We start from the raw sequence: 18,716 nt of genomic DNA on the forward strand, positions 1-18,716 counted from the left end.
CATGGTATTGCGTATTTGCACGTAAACATCATTGCTCTTATATTTCTGCTTTCACATACACCTCGCCGCGATGCGTTTAATGGTGGCGTTTATTCTGCGTTTTATACGGTAAGAAATGAGAGTTTCATCAATCTCAACGTAGTGATCTAGACCACCGCATTCATCTTAAGATAAGAATGCCATTCGGTGCACTCTTTCTTATCTTGACAGAGTACAGAAGCGGCTTCGTAATCTAGTGGGACATATCCCCTTTTCGTTCTTGTAGATTCTTTCACACAGAAAAGATGTTGCTAGCTTCTCTCTACTGTATCGTCATTTTCATGGTAGAGTTTCAACCCTTGCGCTCCTTCCCCATGAAAATTTTTCACAGCAAGTATTCGACTGATTACAGCCACAGCAAAAAAAAAACTCCCATCTCTCTATTTATCTCTCAATCTCTCTACCTGTCTCCTTAACCCCCTCTCTCTATATCTATAGCTATCTATCTATCTATCTATCTATCTATCTATCTATCTATCTATCCATCTAACTATCTATCTATCTATGTCTTTACCTAAAACTAAACGGAATATATATATATATATATATATATATATATATATATATATATATATATATATATATATATCATTTACATGATTATGATAAATGACAAAATTCTATATTCTGTCATTTATTCATATTATTTATATATGTTATTTATATATGTGTGTGTAAGAGAGAGAGAGAGAGAGAGAGAGAGAGAGAGAGAGAGTTTGGTTAGCGTCTGTGTGTATGTGTGTGTAGTACATACACACATACACAGACGTTCATACGTATGATTCACATTCGCATATACACGGACGCACGTGGATACACATGTATACATATGTACATATTCTCACGTGTGCATACACATATACACGGCCGTACGTGCGTACATATACGCAGACTTACATACACATATACACGGCCGTACGTGCGTACATATACGCAGACTTACATACACATATACACGGCCGTACGTGCGTACATATACGCAGACTTACATGCACATATACACGAGCGTAAATATGGACACATGAACCTACGACGCATATATACGGACGTACATACGGACACACACACATACAAATATACACGGGCGTAAATACGCACATAAACATATACAAGGACGTACATACGCCCATACACATATACACAGACGTGCATACGCGCACACGCATATACACACGTACGTACATATCCACACATGCACATACACACGTACGTACATATCTACACACATGCACATATACATATTCATAGATGCACACCCCCACTTGCATATACGTATATACATGGACGTACATACGCACACACATGCATATACATGGACGAACAAACGCACATACGCATATACCTCAACGCGCATATGCATACACACACATACACGTACACACGGCTGTACATATGCTCACATTCACATGCACATATACAAGAAACAAGGACATACAAATGTACACAAGTACATACGCATATACATAGACCTACATACACACACACACTTACACATATACACGGGCGTACATTCGCATACATTCATATACACATGTAAACGGGCGTACATATGCACACACGCACATATACATACTCGTTGACATAGATGACACATGTACATATACATATACACAGACGTACATATACATATACGCACACATGCAGATATATCTACCAATCACAAGGGACGTTATGAGTCTGTCTCTGTATTATCGTTATTTTCATGGCAAGTGCTCATCTGAGCTCCAATCTATGGTCCCCCCTCGCCAAACTTTCAGGAAAAACACTCGTCTAACTGAAAACACTGTCAATAATTTCCCACACTCTTTATATGTGCCTAAACCAAAACATAGATTCCATGAACAAAGCTTCTTTCTTAGAACTGCATGCCTTCGAAACTCTCTTCCGTTTGCTTGTTTTCCAGCTGATTACAATTTGGTAGTCTTCAAGTGTAATGTAAACAAATTCTTGATGAACCGTCCCCGTAAGCAATTCAGTTTACCAAATTTTCCACTACTAACGATTACTACCATATTATCCCATTGACTATTATACACTCAATAACCCTTATCCTCGAGTGGCCTCCGAGCCTTGATAAATGGTGCCTCCTATGTAAAAAAAAAAAAACATCGTAGGCATAATATAGATGCATATATTAGTTTGTATCTGAAATCTTCTTAAGATATATACGCATATAAATACACATACTAGTGATTCCAAATTTTTCCGATTCCCATACAATTACGGATTTTGTTTTAAATTAGCAGGCTAGTCGGCATTGCCCGGTCGTAAAATACACTTAAATATGATATTTTGATTGATGCAGATTTCGTATTTATTATTATATTACATTGGAAAAATGACTCGTGTGCCACCACCGAAAATCGAAACTAAAACGTTCAGCTAACGATTTACTTTTTCTTTTGACGTTAATGCCTGAGCTATGAAGACATGTTTGCTGCAAGGCTAAAAATTAAAACATGAACCAATAGCTATTACGTTACGCATGCATATTCGTAATGCTGTCGTTCCATCTTCACTTGCCAAATTCAATTTTTTTCATTTTCATACTTTCGCACCGATTTTCTCCGGCTAAAACCCAAATATAAAGTTTCGTATGGGTTCGAATACCCTATATATTAAGTTTCATGTCTGTTGACCAAAAGCTGACAGAAGTTTGGTAAGCGAAATTTTTTAAACAAATATGTATAGGCATACATAAATATATATAGAAAGGGGCTTGTGTTTACTATAGCCTTTTTAAGCAAATATTACGCAAGTATAAATCATGTAGAATATCTGAGTGAATATAATTACACGTAATAGTTAACTAAAGATGATCATTCTATAAGAAAACTGAAAAAACTAATAGGGAATTAATTAAAATGAATGTTGAAAAGAATATGCAAATTAGCTAGATCGTTTGCAGATGAATGTAAGTCCATGACCCATATATAACAAAGTTGTGTTTTCTTTTTGACTAAATAGAAAAAAGGTTTTTAATATGAATATCAATATACAAAAAAAAAAAAAACCTCAAATTTATAGGAGTATAGATTTCTGATTCCGATACAATTACTAAATCCAATTCTTTAAAAATCGCTTAATATTTAGCTTTAAAGTTGATTTTCTTTAGATTACCGTAAAAGAACCTATGTTATATGTTTTCGTGAACGTAACAATACATTCTCGATTCCGATTCCAATTAATCGTCCCGACACTAGTGTTTTAAAAAAAAAAAAAAAAAAAAAAAAAAACAGAACAAAAATGCTCATTACATTATTGTCTGTCCGCGACGGTTTCGGCTTTTCTTTTTAACATATCTGTCCGTTTTATCATGCTTGTTTTTTAAAACGAGTCGTTATTTACACACATAAATTATTGACACCTACAAAAGCTCAAACTATTGGAATCGTTCCTCACTAATATATATATATATATATATATATATATATATATATATATATATATATATATATATATATATATATTAGTGATGGAACGATTCCAAAACTTTTTCCCGATCCCGATACAATTTCTGATTCCGATTCCAATTCTTTTGAAATTGCTAAATATTCAGCTGTAGAGGTTTTTTTTTCTTTAGGTTACTGTAAAAACCGCATGTGATATATTTTCATGAACTTAAAAAATACACTTGTGTTGACGATGCATAACATTTCAACTTTGTTTGCAGATTAAAACCAAAACATATTTACCATTTTATATTCAGTAGCACTAATGGGAAATTAAGTTTTAAATAAAAACAAACAAAATAACAAACAATTACAAGAATCGTTCTTGGCATCGGAAAGTAGTAACAATTTTTCTCGATTCCGATACCGATTCCGACCCCGATACCGATTCTGATACCTTAAAATGTTCCGATTTCCTTGATTCCCGATTTTGATTACTCATCCCAATATTAATGCATACGTACATAGACATAGAGGGGTATACATACAAATAATCACACAGCCATCAGATATGAAATATCCTCACTTATATATAAAAGGCACTTTGTGTTTGTGTGGGTATCTATGTCTATGTATGTGTGTGTATGAGAGAGAATGAACTCTTTTTCTGGGTCAACGGCCAACTAGCACTGTGTATATTTGTGTGTGTGTGTGTATTGGGGTAGAGAGGGCTCCCGTAAGCCGTGGTGAAGGCAACCTTTCTAGGAGAAGCAAATCTCTAATTTAAAAAACGATAAAGCGGAAGACCAGTACCCGCATTAAGCTGGTCTGCAGTTTAATTTGTTGCTAGCTATCTTGCTCTTGCTTGTTGCTGGATCTCAACATTTTGAACCGAGAGAGAGACTTAGCTGTCGTACAAAGCTAAGACTCTGTAACATCATATTTGTATAGATACTACCTCAGACATTTGGAATCATGGATTTTAAATGTCTGAGGGAGTGGCACTCGTCTGACAAGACGTTGCAATCATCGTATGAGAAAGAGAGAGAGAACGAGAGAGAGAGAGAGAGAGAGAGAGAGAGAGAGAGAGAGAGAGAGGTGGGGGTCTCCAAAACGGTTGAGCCGATTTTTTTTTTAAATATCACAAAATTGTACATTTTCTGTCCGGGGGTGTTCTTAGATTTTTTATCGGAATGCCTCTGATAAGTATAAAAAATTGATGATCAAAAAAATCTAATTAAAGAAGGAACGGTCCTATTTTGACCAAAGTTAACATTCTTATACCGCCTAACATCACAAGTGCGTTTGAGAAGTTTTAATCGCCGTACAAGCAGAAGGGTCTGGCGTATATAAAATCAACAGTAGGTTCTTTGATAAGACAAGGGCGCATTCAAAATGAATGTCTCTGTTTGGAGCAAATTTGAACCATTATACTTTTAAACTTTAATTTAAGCCATTATATACAAATAATTTTATAAAATCAACAGTAGATTCTCTACAGTGCCATGTAGCCTACGGTGTATTATGGACTAATTCACTACAAAGAGACATATGAAGCTTCATCACGGTGTCCTACGGTAGGTCATCAATTAGTACCGATTCCAATGACAATAAGAGTATTGGAAGTGCAGAACATTTGTTGATCCTCATTCAATACTGGGCAGCGTTGGGTCTCCCTGCTACGAGGGGTGTTCCAAAAATAATACCTCCTATTTTTTATTCTGTCCGAATGAATCAGAGAGGATTGCAAATTGCATTGTTATGATGATTGAATTCATGCATTCATAACCTGAAAGTTTCATCTCTCTGTTGCAGATATTGACGGTGTGAGACTCTAAGAAAGCAACCCCTGCCGTGGGCATACGTCAGAAGTAGAGATGCATCATTGAATTACTGGCAAACGTGCATTGAGAATATTGTCGACTATGTAGAAAAATATATTCTGGAGCACAAAAGGTTGCTCGTTGTAATGATACCATTTTAGTCTTTGTAGTTCTTCAACTTTTTGAGTTTAAAACAAAAAGGAGGCTTTACTTCTGGAACGATTCTCGTATATATATTAGACATCCCTGTAGGAACTCATCAGGCTAAAATTATTTTCACTAATACCCTTGTGAATGGTACGGCTTCTCCCTCCAACTGTGTGCAAAATAGTAGAGTAGACTGGACTCACGAACCTTGGTTGTACAACTAATCTAGGAGAAGGAAAAGTCTGAGATAACATCAGTCTTTCTATGTTCATCTGGCCATTGCTTCGAGTGGGCCTGGATGTCTTCTTGTCACTGAATTCAAGCAATGCCAGTTTAGGAAAAGAACGGTCAGTTATTAGGCAACTCTCGCTTCATTATTGATTCTAAATGTGGGCATGTATGTAGTAGTAGTAGTAGTAGTAGTAGTAGTACCAAAATTTGTCAGAAAAGTCATGCAGACTTTGAATTAATTGTGATTACACTTAGTAGTTCTACTAAAATGTACCAATGTCGATGACGTTGGTGATGGGACTATGCTAATTAATGTAGCAGTTGTAGGAGGAGTGTTTGTGAGAAAGAATCAATCGATGGTGAGATTACTTTTAAAGACCATTAGTGATGATGATGATGATGATGATGATGATGATGATGATGATGATGATGATGACCACCACCATTGGTCACTACACTAAATACCAATAGAAATGGCTGCCTCTTGTTACAGTCAGGCGCTTGTTAAATAATTCAGTACTTTGTGACTTTGAGTAGAAGTTGCTTCATTGAGAAGCAATTAAGAGTTAAAAAGCACAAATAATAATAATAATAATAATAATATTAATATTAGTTATTATTATTAATAGTAGTAGTAGTAGTAGTATTAGTACATGGTGGTATTTTTATAATAATAACTATTATTATTATTATTATTATTATTATTATTATTATAATGATTAAAATTATTAGTTTATGGCAGTATTTTTATAATTATAATAATAATAATAATGAAATAATAATAATAATAATAATAATAGTTACTATTATTATTATTATTAAAATTATTACTGTTTATGATGATGTTTTAATAATAATAAGCATAATAATAATAATAATAATTATTATTATTATTATGCTTATTATTATTAAAACATCATCATAAACAGTAATAATTTTAATAATAATAATAATAGTAACTATTATTATTATTATTATTATTATTTCATTATTATTATTATTATTATTATTATAATTATAAAAATACTGCCATAAACTAATAATTTTAATCATTATAATAATAATAATAATAATAATAATAATAATAGTTATTATTATAAAAATACCACCATGTACTAATACTACTACTACTACTACTATTAATAATAATAACTAATATTAATATTATTTGTATTATTATTATCATTATTATTATTATTATTATTATTATTATTATTATTGTTGTTGTTGTTGTTTATGGTGATATTTTAATAATAATAATAATAATAATAATAATAATAATAATAATAATAATAATAATAAGCATAATAATAATAATATGAATCGTAATACTGCTACTACGGTTAGCATGTTTAATAATAATAATAACAGTACTACTGCTGTTAATTATTTTTATTATTTTAACGATAATTATAATAATATAACATTACTAATGAAATTTATAATAATAATTATAACAACAATACTAGTAATAATAATTGTAATACTTTTACTACCACCACTACTGCTACTACTAATAATAATAATAATAATAATAATAATAATAATAATAATAATAATAATAATAATGATAATAAAGCCACACAAAATATTCGTGAAGTGTTAAGGAGGATAAAAAGGCCAAGGAGCAGAGCACTAACCAGACCTCTACTGAAAGAGTACAGAGAGTACTGAGACCTTGGAGAGGCTTATTTCCACCCAAGTTCCAGAAAAGATGTGAAGAATACTGTATGTCTAGGGAGACTTATTTCACCCAGACTCCAGGGAACACCACAGGTTATTATCAGTGAGCAATCATTGTGTGAGAACTCCTAGTGAGTTGCTAATAATAAATTTCTATCTCGGATATTAATAAAATTAGATGACAACTTCAGGCGTGTCTGTGTGTGCGTTTTTCTCGCGCTTATGAGAATTGAATTGAGTTTTTTTTATTTTTATTAATTCAATATTTATTGAAATCCAAACTTCAGTAGCGTTAATGTAAAGCCGAATTTAAAACTTTTATTGAAAAATAAATTTAACTTCAACGTACATTTTGGTTTCTTTGCAAACAAGTCAGCCATTTTAATCTCTTGTCTACAGTTGAAAATTAAATTAATAAAGTGTTCTTTTTCGTTATAATAGCCAAAGTCAAGATATCGAATTTCAAGTAAAACCAATGGTATTTACTTGTAAAACCGATGGTATTTACATGTTATTTATGTCGCAGTAATGAACATATCCAAAAATTATGAAAGACAATGAGGTAGAAGATTAATTATTAATGAAGATAGTTTTCAAAGACAATTAGTGAAACAATTTGGGCCTAGGATTTTCAGTTTTCAGAAAATATTTACCTCCCTTTTGTTACGATTGGAACTCTCCACTTTCTTTTTCCGCAAAGTTAAATTTTCGCTACTTGTCTTCCAAAACTATTTTCATTAATAATTAATTTTCTACCTTATCGTTTTTCGTAATTTTTGGATATGTTTATTACTGCGACATGACAATTAAATAGAATACCCTTGGCTTTACTACTCGAAATTCAATATTTCGCATTTCCCAATTTCATTATTATAATGAAGAAGAACCGAATATATTACTTCGAAATTTGAAAGGTATGTGGAAAATTTTTTAATTTGTTGAATAGAAAGTCATTTAAATTGACTTCAAAATTCTTAGCAAATTTTCATTTAATTAAGAGATTGAAAGCTTTCGAATTTTTTACACTCATCTTAGGAAGTATTTTTGTTTCTTCGGCTAAGGATTTTTATTCACCCCCCACCCACCCCTAAATCAGCAGATATAAGAGCATTCCTGTAATGATCTGGTCCCTGTTGATTTTTGCGGTGGGATGTTAGTTCTGTGCAGTTCTAGGAGGTCTGCACTCCCAGGCCTTGCATTCCCTCTTTGATAAAAAGGTTGGTTTAGTGTTAATCACCCGCGGCACTTTTTTATTCATTTTAAGAAGTATTTTTTTTTGTTTTTTATGCATGTAGATTTCAGTTATTTTAGGAGCAACTGGACTCGTGAAAAATAATTTTTTTAAAAACTACCTGGCAGATATACCCGGTGAACCAAGTGCAAAAGAGATTCAAACAATTGCACTTAAAGGGACAGTCAGAATCTTAAAAAGATCTCTCGGTTAGAATCCCTGAGTTAGCTAAGGAAATGTTTGGCATCCGGTGGGATGCTTCATCTCTTCTGCTTGAACAAACTAATAAAATTAAAAAAGAAAAGCAGAGGATTGCGTCGGCAGTATGATGCCTTTTTAAGTGGTAGACTGATCCAATCATTTTACCAGCAACATCGGCAACGGATCCGATGCGTGTCTTTCATTTCAAATCAGGAGTTGAATGTCTGACCCAAAAGCTTGTCAACGTAGAGTGCTTCCTATAGACGAGAGCGTTTTTTTTTTGGGGGGGGGGTCACATTATTTTATTAGAAGAGATTACAAACTATATGTATGCCTTAAAAAAAATTAGTTTTAGTTTTGGTGCTTCTCCAGATTCAAAACGAAATTCGAAAACCGTAAAAATGAAATTTCCATTAAAAACCAATGTTATCTGCTTAATTTTTATGTCAATTTCAACTGAAAAAAATTTTATCTGTTGCCATGTCGCAATTAATAACATGGTACTGCATTATCAAATAAAACATGTACTTTCACGATTTCACTATTCATTCAACCGCCATTATATTAGAGGGAACTGTAGCAAGACAGACTGCAGTTATCTCTTCTTGTTTATTTTGTTTATTACTTAAGCATAACTTAAAATTTCGTTCGAAAAATATTTAAATTAATAATTAATTTTGTACTCTATCATTTTTCGTAAATTTTGGATATTTTACTGATGTCGACATAACAATTAAGTAGATACCGTTGGTTTTAATTGAAATTCAATATTTCGATTTTCGATTTTGGTTCTTATTCCGTAGCACTTTAGATTTGTAATAATTCGGTTCTGTCAATTGGTACGACTGACCGAGACACCATCACAACCACAACTGGAAGGGAAAAGAGAGTACTGAAATATTGAGAAGACTCAGATTTCAGGTAAAAGCTACTGGCAATTATCAGTGAGAATTACTGGTAATGAATGATGTGAGAACTCCACGTGGGTAATATTATCACCAATATTTTCATTATACTAGCAGGGCCCGTGGAAATTTCCACAGTTGTATCTTTCATCTGTTGCATATTGCTTCCATGCATTCTATGGACGTCCGATTGAGTTGGGGCGATAAGAGTTGATTTGATTAATCATCGTGCACATTTGTTTTGTATAAGTTTAAGTAAAATTACTTTGTTCTGATGGCTTTCTTGTGCTCGTAAATTCTCTTCTCTAGGCTGCACTGGGTTTTCCCAATGTAGATCCTACCACGAGTCAGAAAATAAATTTTCATATATATAATGAATGAAATATATTTTTTTTTCATAGATATATATATATATATATATATATATATATATATATATATATATATATATATATATATATATATATATCATTCAGTAGATTGTACTGTACATACATACATACATACATACATATACCATATAAAATATAACATGATTATTTTATTAAATTATATATATGTGTAAACACACATATATATAATTTAATAAAATAATCATGTTTGTGTGTATAGTCACCCACAAACAGACGGTTTCGCTGTATTATAACAGGCGCTGAATGTAGAAGGACATCAAGAATTGCAAAAATCTAATGTCGTCATCTCCCCTGACCAGGATATACATGCGACTTGGGATCACTTGTGAATCAAATATTCCCCCGACATTTCCTACTTTGAAGGAAGCTGGTTCAACCCGCCTATATATATATATATATATATATATATATATATATATATATATATATATATATATATATATATATATATATATATATTAAAAACGATATATATGTGTGTGTGTATATATATATATATCGTAAATGAATTTCCTCTCCCTTACACCTGTACAATGTTCCTAATTTTCCTTTTCTTTTACCTATAAGTTGCCATCGAATGTTTTTTTTTTTTTTTTTTTTTTTTTTTTTTTGCTAGACATTTCATCTAGTTCTCGGATATTTTTAAGCCCTGCTGAATTTTGCAGTAGATCTCCTGGGGGTTATAATACGCCTCAACAATTTTTAGGGTGCAGTTGTTCGATTCTTCCATTACGTGCCTCCTTCCCCTACGCGCACCGTCACAGTAACTTCACCCACAACTCTGTAAAACTCATGACAACAATTGTGTCTCATTCCACAGTTATAAACATTCATCACAATAATTACCCGACGCCGATGCTCTTTGATCGCGGTGTTTTACGGCCACTGATACCCTCATTAATGGCCGGCGTCATATTGCACATAATTCGAGCATGTGTGTGTGTGTGTGTGTGTGTGTGTGTGTGTGTGTGTGTGTGTGTGTGTTTTGTTTTGTTTTTTCTCTCACCAAACAACCTGCAAAGGTAATTTAATGTCAAGGAAAGGCAAAAGAAACGAAATAATAATAATAATAATAATAATAATAATAATAATAATACTAATAATACTACTACTACTACTACTACTACTAATAATAATAATAATAATAATAATAATAATAATAGTAGTAGTTCTACGCCCCCATCACGCACCCCCCCCTCAACTGTCTCATCACTGTTTCCCCCTTCCCCTTAAAAAAGTGTGATCTCAAAGAGCAGAGAAGGGTCACGGAGGATGGAAAGACAGGGGAGAGAGCGCTAACCAGGCCTCCGCTGGACAAGCGCGAAGAGAAGTGGGACCTTGGGGAGCTTAGTGCCACTCAAATTCCAGTATAGACCAATGGCCGCTGCCAGCGAGAACTCAATGGTAAGTGGCTGTTGCGATGACGCAAACTTATTTGCAAATGCTACCAAAGGAGGTGGAGAGAGCTGGGTGTCTGGGGAGAGTTGTCACTCAGCTTCCAGAAAACACCACAGGTTTCCAATCAGATCTTTGATGACGTGTGAAAGCTCCATGTGAACCAATAATAACTAGCGAGACCTGTGCAAATTCCACAGGGGACTCATTCATATGTAATATATTGATGTTGGCATTCTGTAGATATTCAGCGTAAATAGAGACGTCCTGATATAATTGTAGATATTTTGTTAAAACTGCAAAAGTATTTATCTAAGCTAGCACGAACGCCTGGCAAAGCCGGTCGTAAAGTACGATTAAATATGATATTTTAATTCTTGCAGATTTCGTCTATATTATTATAGAGTTAATGTTATATCGATTTTTATATATTATAAAGTTGCGATTTCCAAAATAAAAAAAATATATTCATATGACGTGGTTGCATTAGCTTGAATCAAAACCGAAATAAAAACTTATAAAAAAAAAAGATATATATATATATAACTTGAGTTACTTCAGCCATAATCGAAACCGAAACCAAAACTTATGAAGAATTCTTGATAAAATTATTTATTAAAAAAATACATAACTTAAGTGCCATCAGCTATAATCGAAACCGAAACCAAAACTTATGAAGAATTCTTAGTGAAATTATTTATGACAAGAAATGGAAGTGCATAACGATTAAACAACCGGTGTGTAAGCGTGACACAGAAAACAACACTCATGCTATCGTATTAATATGTAGATAATAATATTTTTTTTCTCGTCACCATAAACTGATGCTACACCAATAAAACGAATGGTCAAGGAGTATGGAAAGACCGAAGAGAAAAAGCACTAACCAGACCTCCACTGGATGAGTACAAGGAGAACTGGAACCTTTGGGAAGCGTATTGCCACCCATATTGAGAAAATAATGGCAGACAACTGTTGCGATAACGCAAATTAATTTGCAAAGGTTGTCGACAGAGGTGGAGAGTACTGGAAATCTAGGAAGACTTGTTGTCACTCAGACTCCAGCGAAGACCAACGGCTGTTTTCAAAGAGATTTCTTTGATGATGGCCTATGCAAAAGCGCCTAACGAGTAATAATAATGATAATAATAATTTTGAGAAGTGGGGCAAATGCACAGCCAAAGAGCTCAAAGGAATATGAGAGATAAAGAATGCGAAGCTAACACCAATGATATGATAGTGGGAAAGCTTTGAAAAAAGAGTGGGAGAAATTGGAATCAGAAATCGGAATAAAAAAAATGGCTGAGGAGATACAATGGATAACAATAGTGAAAACGACTGAAATATTAAGGAGAGCCCTTAGTGTGGAGACTAATACACATGAACCACAGGCGCCAGTCAGACATACAGAAACTACTACAGGAGTAAAACACAAAGAAACGCAACATGGAATCAAGTAAACTGAAACTGTATAAATGTAAGTTACCCACCCATCCCCAAAAAAAGTAATAGCATCAACTGATACAACTCCAAATACTCAACGAGGGTCAAAGAGGATGGAAATACCGAGGAGAGAAAGCACTAACCAGACATCCACTGGATGAGTGTAAAGAGGTCTGGAACTATGGGAAGGCTTATTTATTAATATTAAAAAGTCTGGAGATCCATTGTTCAAATGCAAAGATGGCGAAGAACCATTAAGGGAAGACATGCTAAAATGGATCCGAAGACAATCAAGAATTGTCATGCAGTTACTTTAGAATAGGGAGTTACTTTCAGATTACCCTGTAATAGCAAGAATAGCATTCTTTGAAACTCCGCGGAATAAGGACTTTGTAAATTGTTTTTTTAGAGTATTCAGTCGAACAATAAATTTTATTGTAAATTTCAACTTACAGTTTTAATTTCTTTTTTCTCGCTGTTTGTTTGTAAATAAGCGGTTTGAGCAAGATAAAAGTGGTGGACGAATGTTTGTTTAAAATAAACATTTGGCGAGATTATTTGCGGGCACTGATCCCGTGGGTCAATCGATAGAACTGCTTACTATCAACGCAATGGTTCTAGGTTCAATCCTAGGCTTGGGAGAGGTGCTAGTCTAGCGGCACTGATGAGTTGTGATAGAATGAAACAGGACTGTATGTCGATGACTACAAATATATATATATATATAGGAATAATGACAATAATAGAAATGGAATTTTCAATTATGTTACGTTTATTTCCCAACATAATGTATCGTAGAAGATGGTAGGTGTTGATGTCCCCAATTTTCGAGAATAGTATCTCTTCTTCAGAAGATGAAAGAAAAAAGAAATGTATACAGCTGTTTTGTGAGGCTGTCCTTTGTCTGTTTTATTTTTTATTTATTTCTTTATTTCCAGAAGTCAGTGTCGCGGTCTGCTTGTCAAATCAATTTCCAGGTTATAAATTGCGATGAATATTATGTTTTGTTAGGAATTATTGTAATTTTTTTTTTAAATGTATATAAATTTTTGTATGTTACACTTTAAGTGTGACACAAAAAAATGAATCCTGTATATACATTAAAAAAGCCACTTGTTCTTATACTGTTGCTCTATCTTGATTATTGAGCTTTTTCATCTGGTTAGGATTGTCATATAAATATTAATACTAATATTTATGTACTTTAAATTTACAAATCTATTTAATTTTTAAACTAAAATTATAAATTTTCTTCTTGTATATATATATATATAAGCTGGAACAAAAGATTTTCCATAGTTGTGTGATAAAATTCTACAAAATTATTAATTTTTCTTTCTTTTTTTTTTTTTTTTTTCGTTCCAGGAATTGGATTTTTACAACAAAAAATTATTACAAGCTGGAAGGAGTCGTCTCCCCTTGTGTGATTCTCCAGTTCTCCTGTTAAATGTAAACTTTAATCGGCTGCCTAAAATAAGAGAAAGATTAAAAATTTACATAAAAAGAGACACATCAGCTTGAAAACTCAAACCCAGAAAAAAAATTTTATTGTATTTTCCTTTCTGGTGAAAAAACTTTTTCACACAAACACTGCCAGCTTCATTTTACTCGTAAAGAAAATTCTTGCTTTTTTTTTTTTGTTGTTTGTTTTATTTTTTCGATTGGGTCTTTTTTTTTTCTTTATTTTGTTGTTATTTTTTTGTGAATCAAACGATACATGATAACAGATATATTATATAATAACAAAGACTGTTATTATATTTAAGTTAGCAATCTTTTTATTTATTATGGCCGCTATAAATAGATATGATTATGGTGGCTTTCCTCCCCACTGAACAGACTTACTAACTTTAAATACAAAAATGGTGTAATGAAAAGCAAAGGGACAAAACACAGCTTTTTCAGCTTACATTCATTTCGAACATACATGGATATCTATTTATAGTTATCCACTAACAAGAGAGTTCATATTCAAGGGAAGTAACTCTATAAACTGAAGAGTTCTTATTCAAGGGAGATAATCTCTATTACACATGGCATTTAGGAAATATTTCCATTTGAAAGAGTAATGGATGTCATGTGAAGATTACGTCCAATTCCATTTCATCGGCAGACTCAGCCAGAAGCAGTCAAACAAACAACTTCTTCAGTGTGTATGAGTAGAAACCAAAAGAATCACCAAGAAAATCACCAAATACGTGTTTTTGAATTTAGATTTTGGACTACTCAAAGACTGATAAGAATATATATTCCCAGAAGAAATCGAAAACATTTTAAACTTCTAAAATAAAAATAGAACAAACAAAACCATGGATAAACCTTCCACAGGGAAAGCAATGAAAATCATGGAGACGTCCACAGTGGAGAGGACACTGCACCATGCCAGTGCCGGCAGCATAAGTGTCAGCAACAGCGTTGCAGTAGCAACTGCAGCCAGCATGCACGCAAAGCAGTTCCCCCAGCCCTACGCATGGCAGCCTCATCGGTTTCCACACATGACCGACAAGCCGTGGTGTGGTGACATCTACAGTAACCAGTTCGCCCAACGCTGCTATCTACAGACCCACGGCCTCCTCTCAGCCAATGACAAGTCCTTCCACTGTGCGAGTTACATGAGCCAACTTTCGCAGCGATGCTATCTCCAGACACAAGAGCGACTGCAGACGATCGAAAAGCAGGCTGCCGCGCAGCAGCACATTTACCAAGTTCCGAAACCGGCACCGGCAAATATTTACCTTCCTCATAAAGGCCAGGGGTTAGGTAGTAGTAGCAATAATAACTCTAATAATAATAGCAGTAGTAGTAGTGGTAATAATAACAACCGTAGTAGTAATACTAATACTACTGCAAATAGTAGTAGTAGTAGTAATAGTAGTAGCAGCAGTAATAATAATAATACTAATAATAATAACACCAATGGAAGCACAAGTAACAGTGGTAACCCCAGTACAAGCAGTGGTAATAATGAAAACGGTGGTAATACGCATGATAATAATAATAATAATAATAATAATAATAATACCAACAATGGTAACACCAATGGTAGCACCAATGGTAACAGTTCAGGCAATGGTATGTATCCGAAACAACCATCTATCCACCACATGAGCAATAAAACATTGCCAAGTCAACCACAGGCAACACCGCAAGTAACTGCAACGTCCAAAATCCAACACCACCAGCAGCAGCAGCAGCAGCAGCAACATCAGCAACAGCCACAACAACAACTGCAGCATCATCAGCAACACCATCACCACCACCACCACCATATTCCCCCACCGCCGCCACCACCAATCGAGAAGCCATTCCACTGCGACCTCTGCCCAAAGCAGTTTGCCCGGCGGAATACCCTGCAGATGCACAAGCGCATCCACACTGGGGAGAAGCTGTTCCATTGCTCGTACTGCGATAAGCGGTTTGTGCACCGTGACAAGTTGCAGATCCACGAGCGGACCCATACTGGGGAGAAACCGTTCCGCTGCGGGTTTTGCGCCAAGCTGTTCTCTCGCAAGGACAAGTTGAAGATCCATGAAAGCTCGCACACCGGCATCAAGCCGCACCACTGCAGCTACTGCGACAAGCAATTCGTCCAGAGAGAGAAGCTCAAAATCCATGAGCGGATCCATACTGGCGAGCGGCCGTTCGCCTGCAACCTTTGCTGCAAGCGGTTCGCTCGCGGCGACAAGTTGCAGATCCACCGCCGGACCCACACGGGTGAGCGCCCGTTCCGCTGCGAGTTCTGCCCGAAGAACTTTGTGCAGCGCGACAACCTGACGATCCATCGCCGGACTCATACTGGGGAGAAGCCGTTCGGCTGCGAGATGTGTGCCAAGCGATTCGCTCGAGGCGACAAGTTGCAGATCCATCGCCGGACCCACACGGGGGAACGTCCGTTCGGCTGCGAGTACTGCCCGAAAACTTTCGCCCAGAGAGACAACCTGGTCATACACAGGCGGACCCACACTGGCGAACGTCCGTTCGGGTGCGACATGTGCCCGAAACGGTTCTCCAGAAGCGACAAGCTGCAGCTGCACCGGAGGACGCACACCGGGGAGAAGCTCTTCCGCTGCAGCTATTGCTCGAAGCAGTTCGTGCAGCGGGACAAGCTGACGATTCATGAGAGGACCCATACCGGGGAGAAGCCATTCCACTGCGACATCTGCTCGAGGAAGTTTGCACGCCGCGACCGGCTGCAGATTCACAGGAAGACCCACACGGGCGAGAAGCCCTTCCACTGCGACCTGTGCCCGAAGCAGTTTGCGCAGCGCGACAACCTCAAGATCCACCGACGGATTCACACGGGCGAGAAGCCATTCCACTGTGAGGTCTGCTCGAGGCAGTTCGCGCGCAAGGACAAGCTTCAGATACACAGGAGAACCCACACTGGCGAAAAACCGTCGTACAACTGCGAGATTTGCCAGAAGCAGTTTGAGAAGCGGGACGCACTGCAAAGTCATCGACAACTGACCCATCAGGTCAATAACAACAACAACAACAATAACACCAACAACAATAATATCAACAACACCACCACCAACACCAACACCAACACCAACAACATGATAATTGAAAATGGTGGCAGCACCAGTGGTGTCCCACCTTTGATTGGGGGTGCCGTCCTTCTACCCGTCCCAGCGCCACCAGCATTGCACCTCTGCTGCGATGTCTGCAACAGGCAGTTTGCGACGGTAGAAAAACTGCAGAACCACAAGAAGACGCATAAGCCCGTGCGGAATAACTTTCTGAAGCCGACGTCGTGTAAGAATATTAAGGAGTATACGCCGATGAGCACCCTCTTATGGCAAACTATCTATCCATGATTTAAAATGATTTAAACAATTAATGCATAAAGACATACAGGTATACATGTGTGTACGTATATACTTATGTATGTATATATATATACACACGCACATGTACATATATGAATGATTGGACTATATACCTATTGTTTGTATTTTGAAAGTCTCTTTATGTTTTTCCATTGTTTTCTTTAAATGTGTTGGTTTGTGGATACCATTGAAACTTTACATATAAAGTTCTCAAAAAAGAATCTTTTTTTATATACACAAAATGAATTTGGTTATAAATGTAATGTAATGAACTTACGAAGACATTTTTGGGGTCTATCAGATGAAATATTATTTGATTTATATATACTTTTATATATATATATATATATATATATATATATATATATATATACATGTATACATACATATATATACAAACACATATATATACATATATGTATATATATAAATATATACATATATATATATACATACATGCATATATATACATGTATATACTTATATATGTACATATGTATATACTTATATATGTACATATGTATATACATATATATGTACATATATATCTATATATATATGCATATATATGCATATATATATACACATATATATATACATATATACACACACACATATATGTACATATATACACACACATATATATACACACACACACACACACATATATATATGCATACATATATATATATATATACATGCATGCATATACTCATATATACATACATGTATATATACATACATACATACACACACATATATACATACATTACATACACACACAAACACACACACACACACACACACACACACACACACACATATATATATATATATATATATATATATATATATATATATATATATAGTATGTCGGTCTGTGAAGGACAGAATATTTTTGATAGGATATCTTATGCAGAGCATAACACAAAACTAATTTTATGTTGTTTCGATATTTCGTTTCTACTACGAAAACTTTGT

The 18,716-nt window shown here is 34.8% G+C and overlaps 1 protein-coding gene across 1 annotated transcript in view; it reads left to right on the top strand.

Moving 5' to 3' along the window:
- LOC145242599 (uncharacterized) overlaps positions 1-18,019 on the top strand; it is a 78,949-nt gene extending 60,930 nt beyond the window's left edge. Inside the window, exon 2 of the mRNA XM_080105706.1 lies at positions 14,269-18,019. Coding sequence (XP_079961832.1) covers positions 15,213-17,723 — 2,511 coding nt within the window. The 5' untranslated portion in view covers positions 14,269-15,212 and the 3' untranslated portion in view covers positions 17,724-18,019. The remainder of the gene's footprint in view (positions 1-14,268) is intronic.
- Positions 18,020-18,716: the final 697 nt, after the last annotated feature.

This window comes from Euprymna scolopes, chromosome 21 (assembly GCF_053919585.1).
Source record: "Euprymna scolopes isolate OS-2025 chromosome 21, ASM5391958v1, whole genome shotgun sequence".
NCBI classification, from domain to species: domain Eukaryota; kingdom Metazoa; phylum Mollusca; class Cephalopoda; order Sepiida; family Sepiolidae; genus Euprymna; species Euprymna scolopes.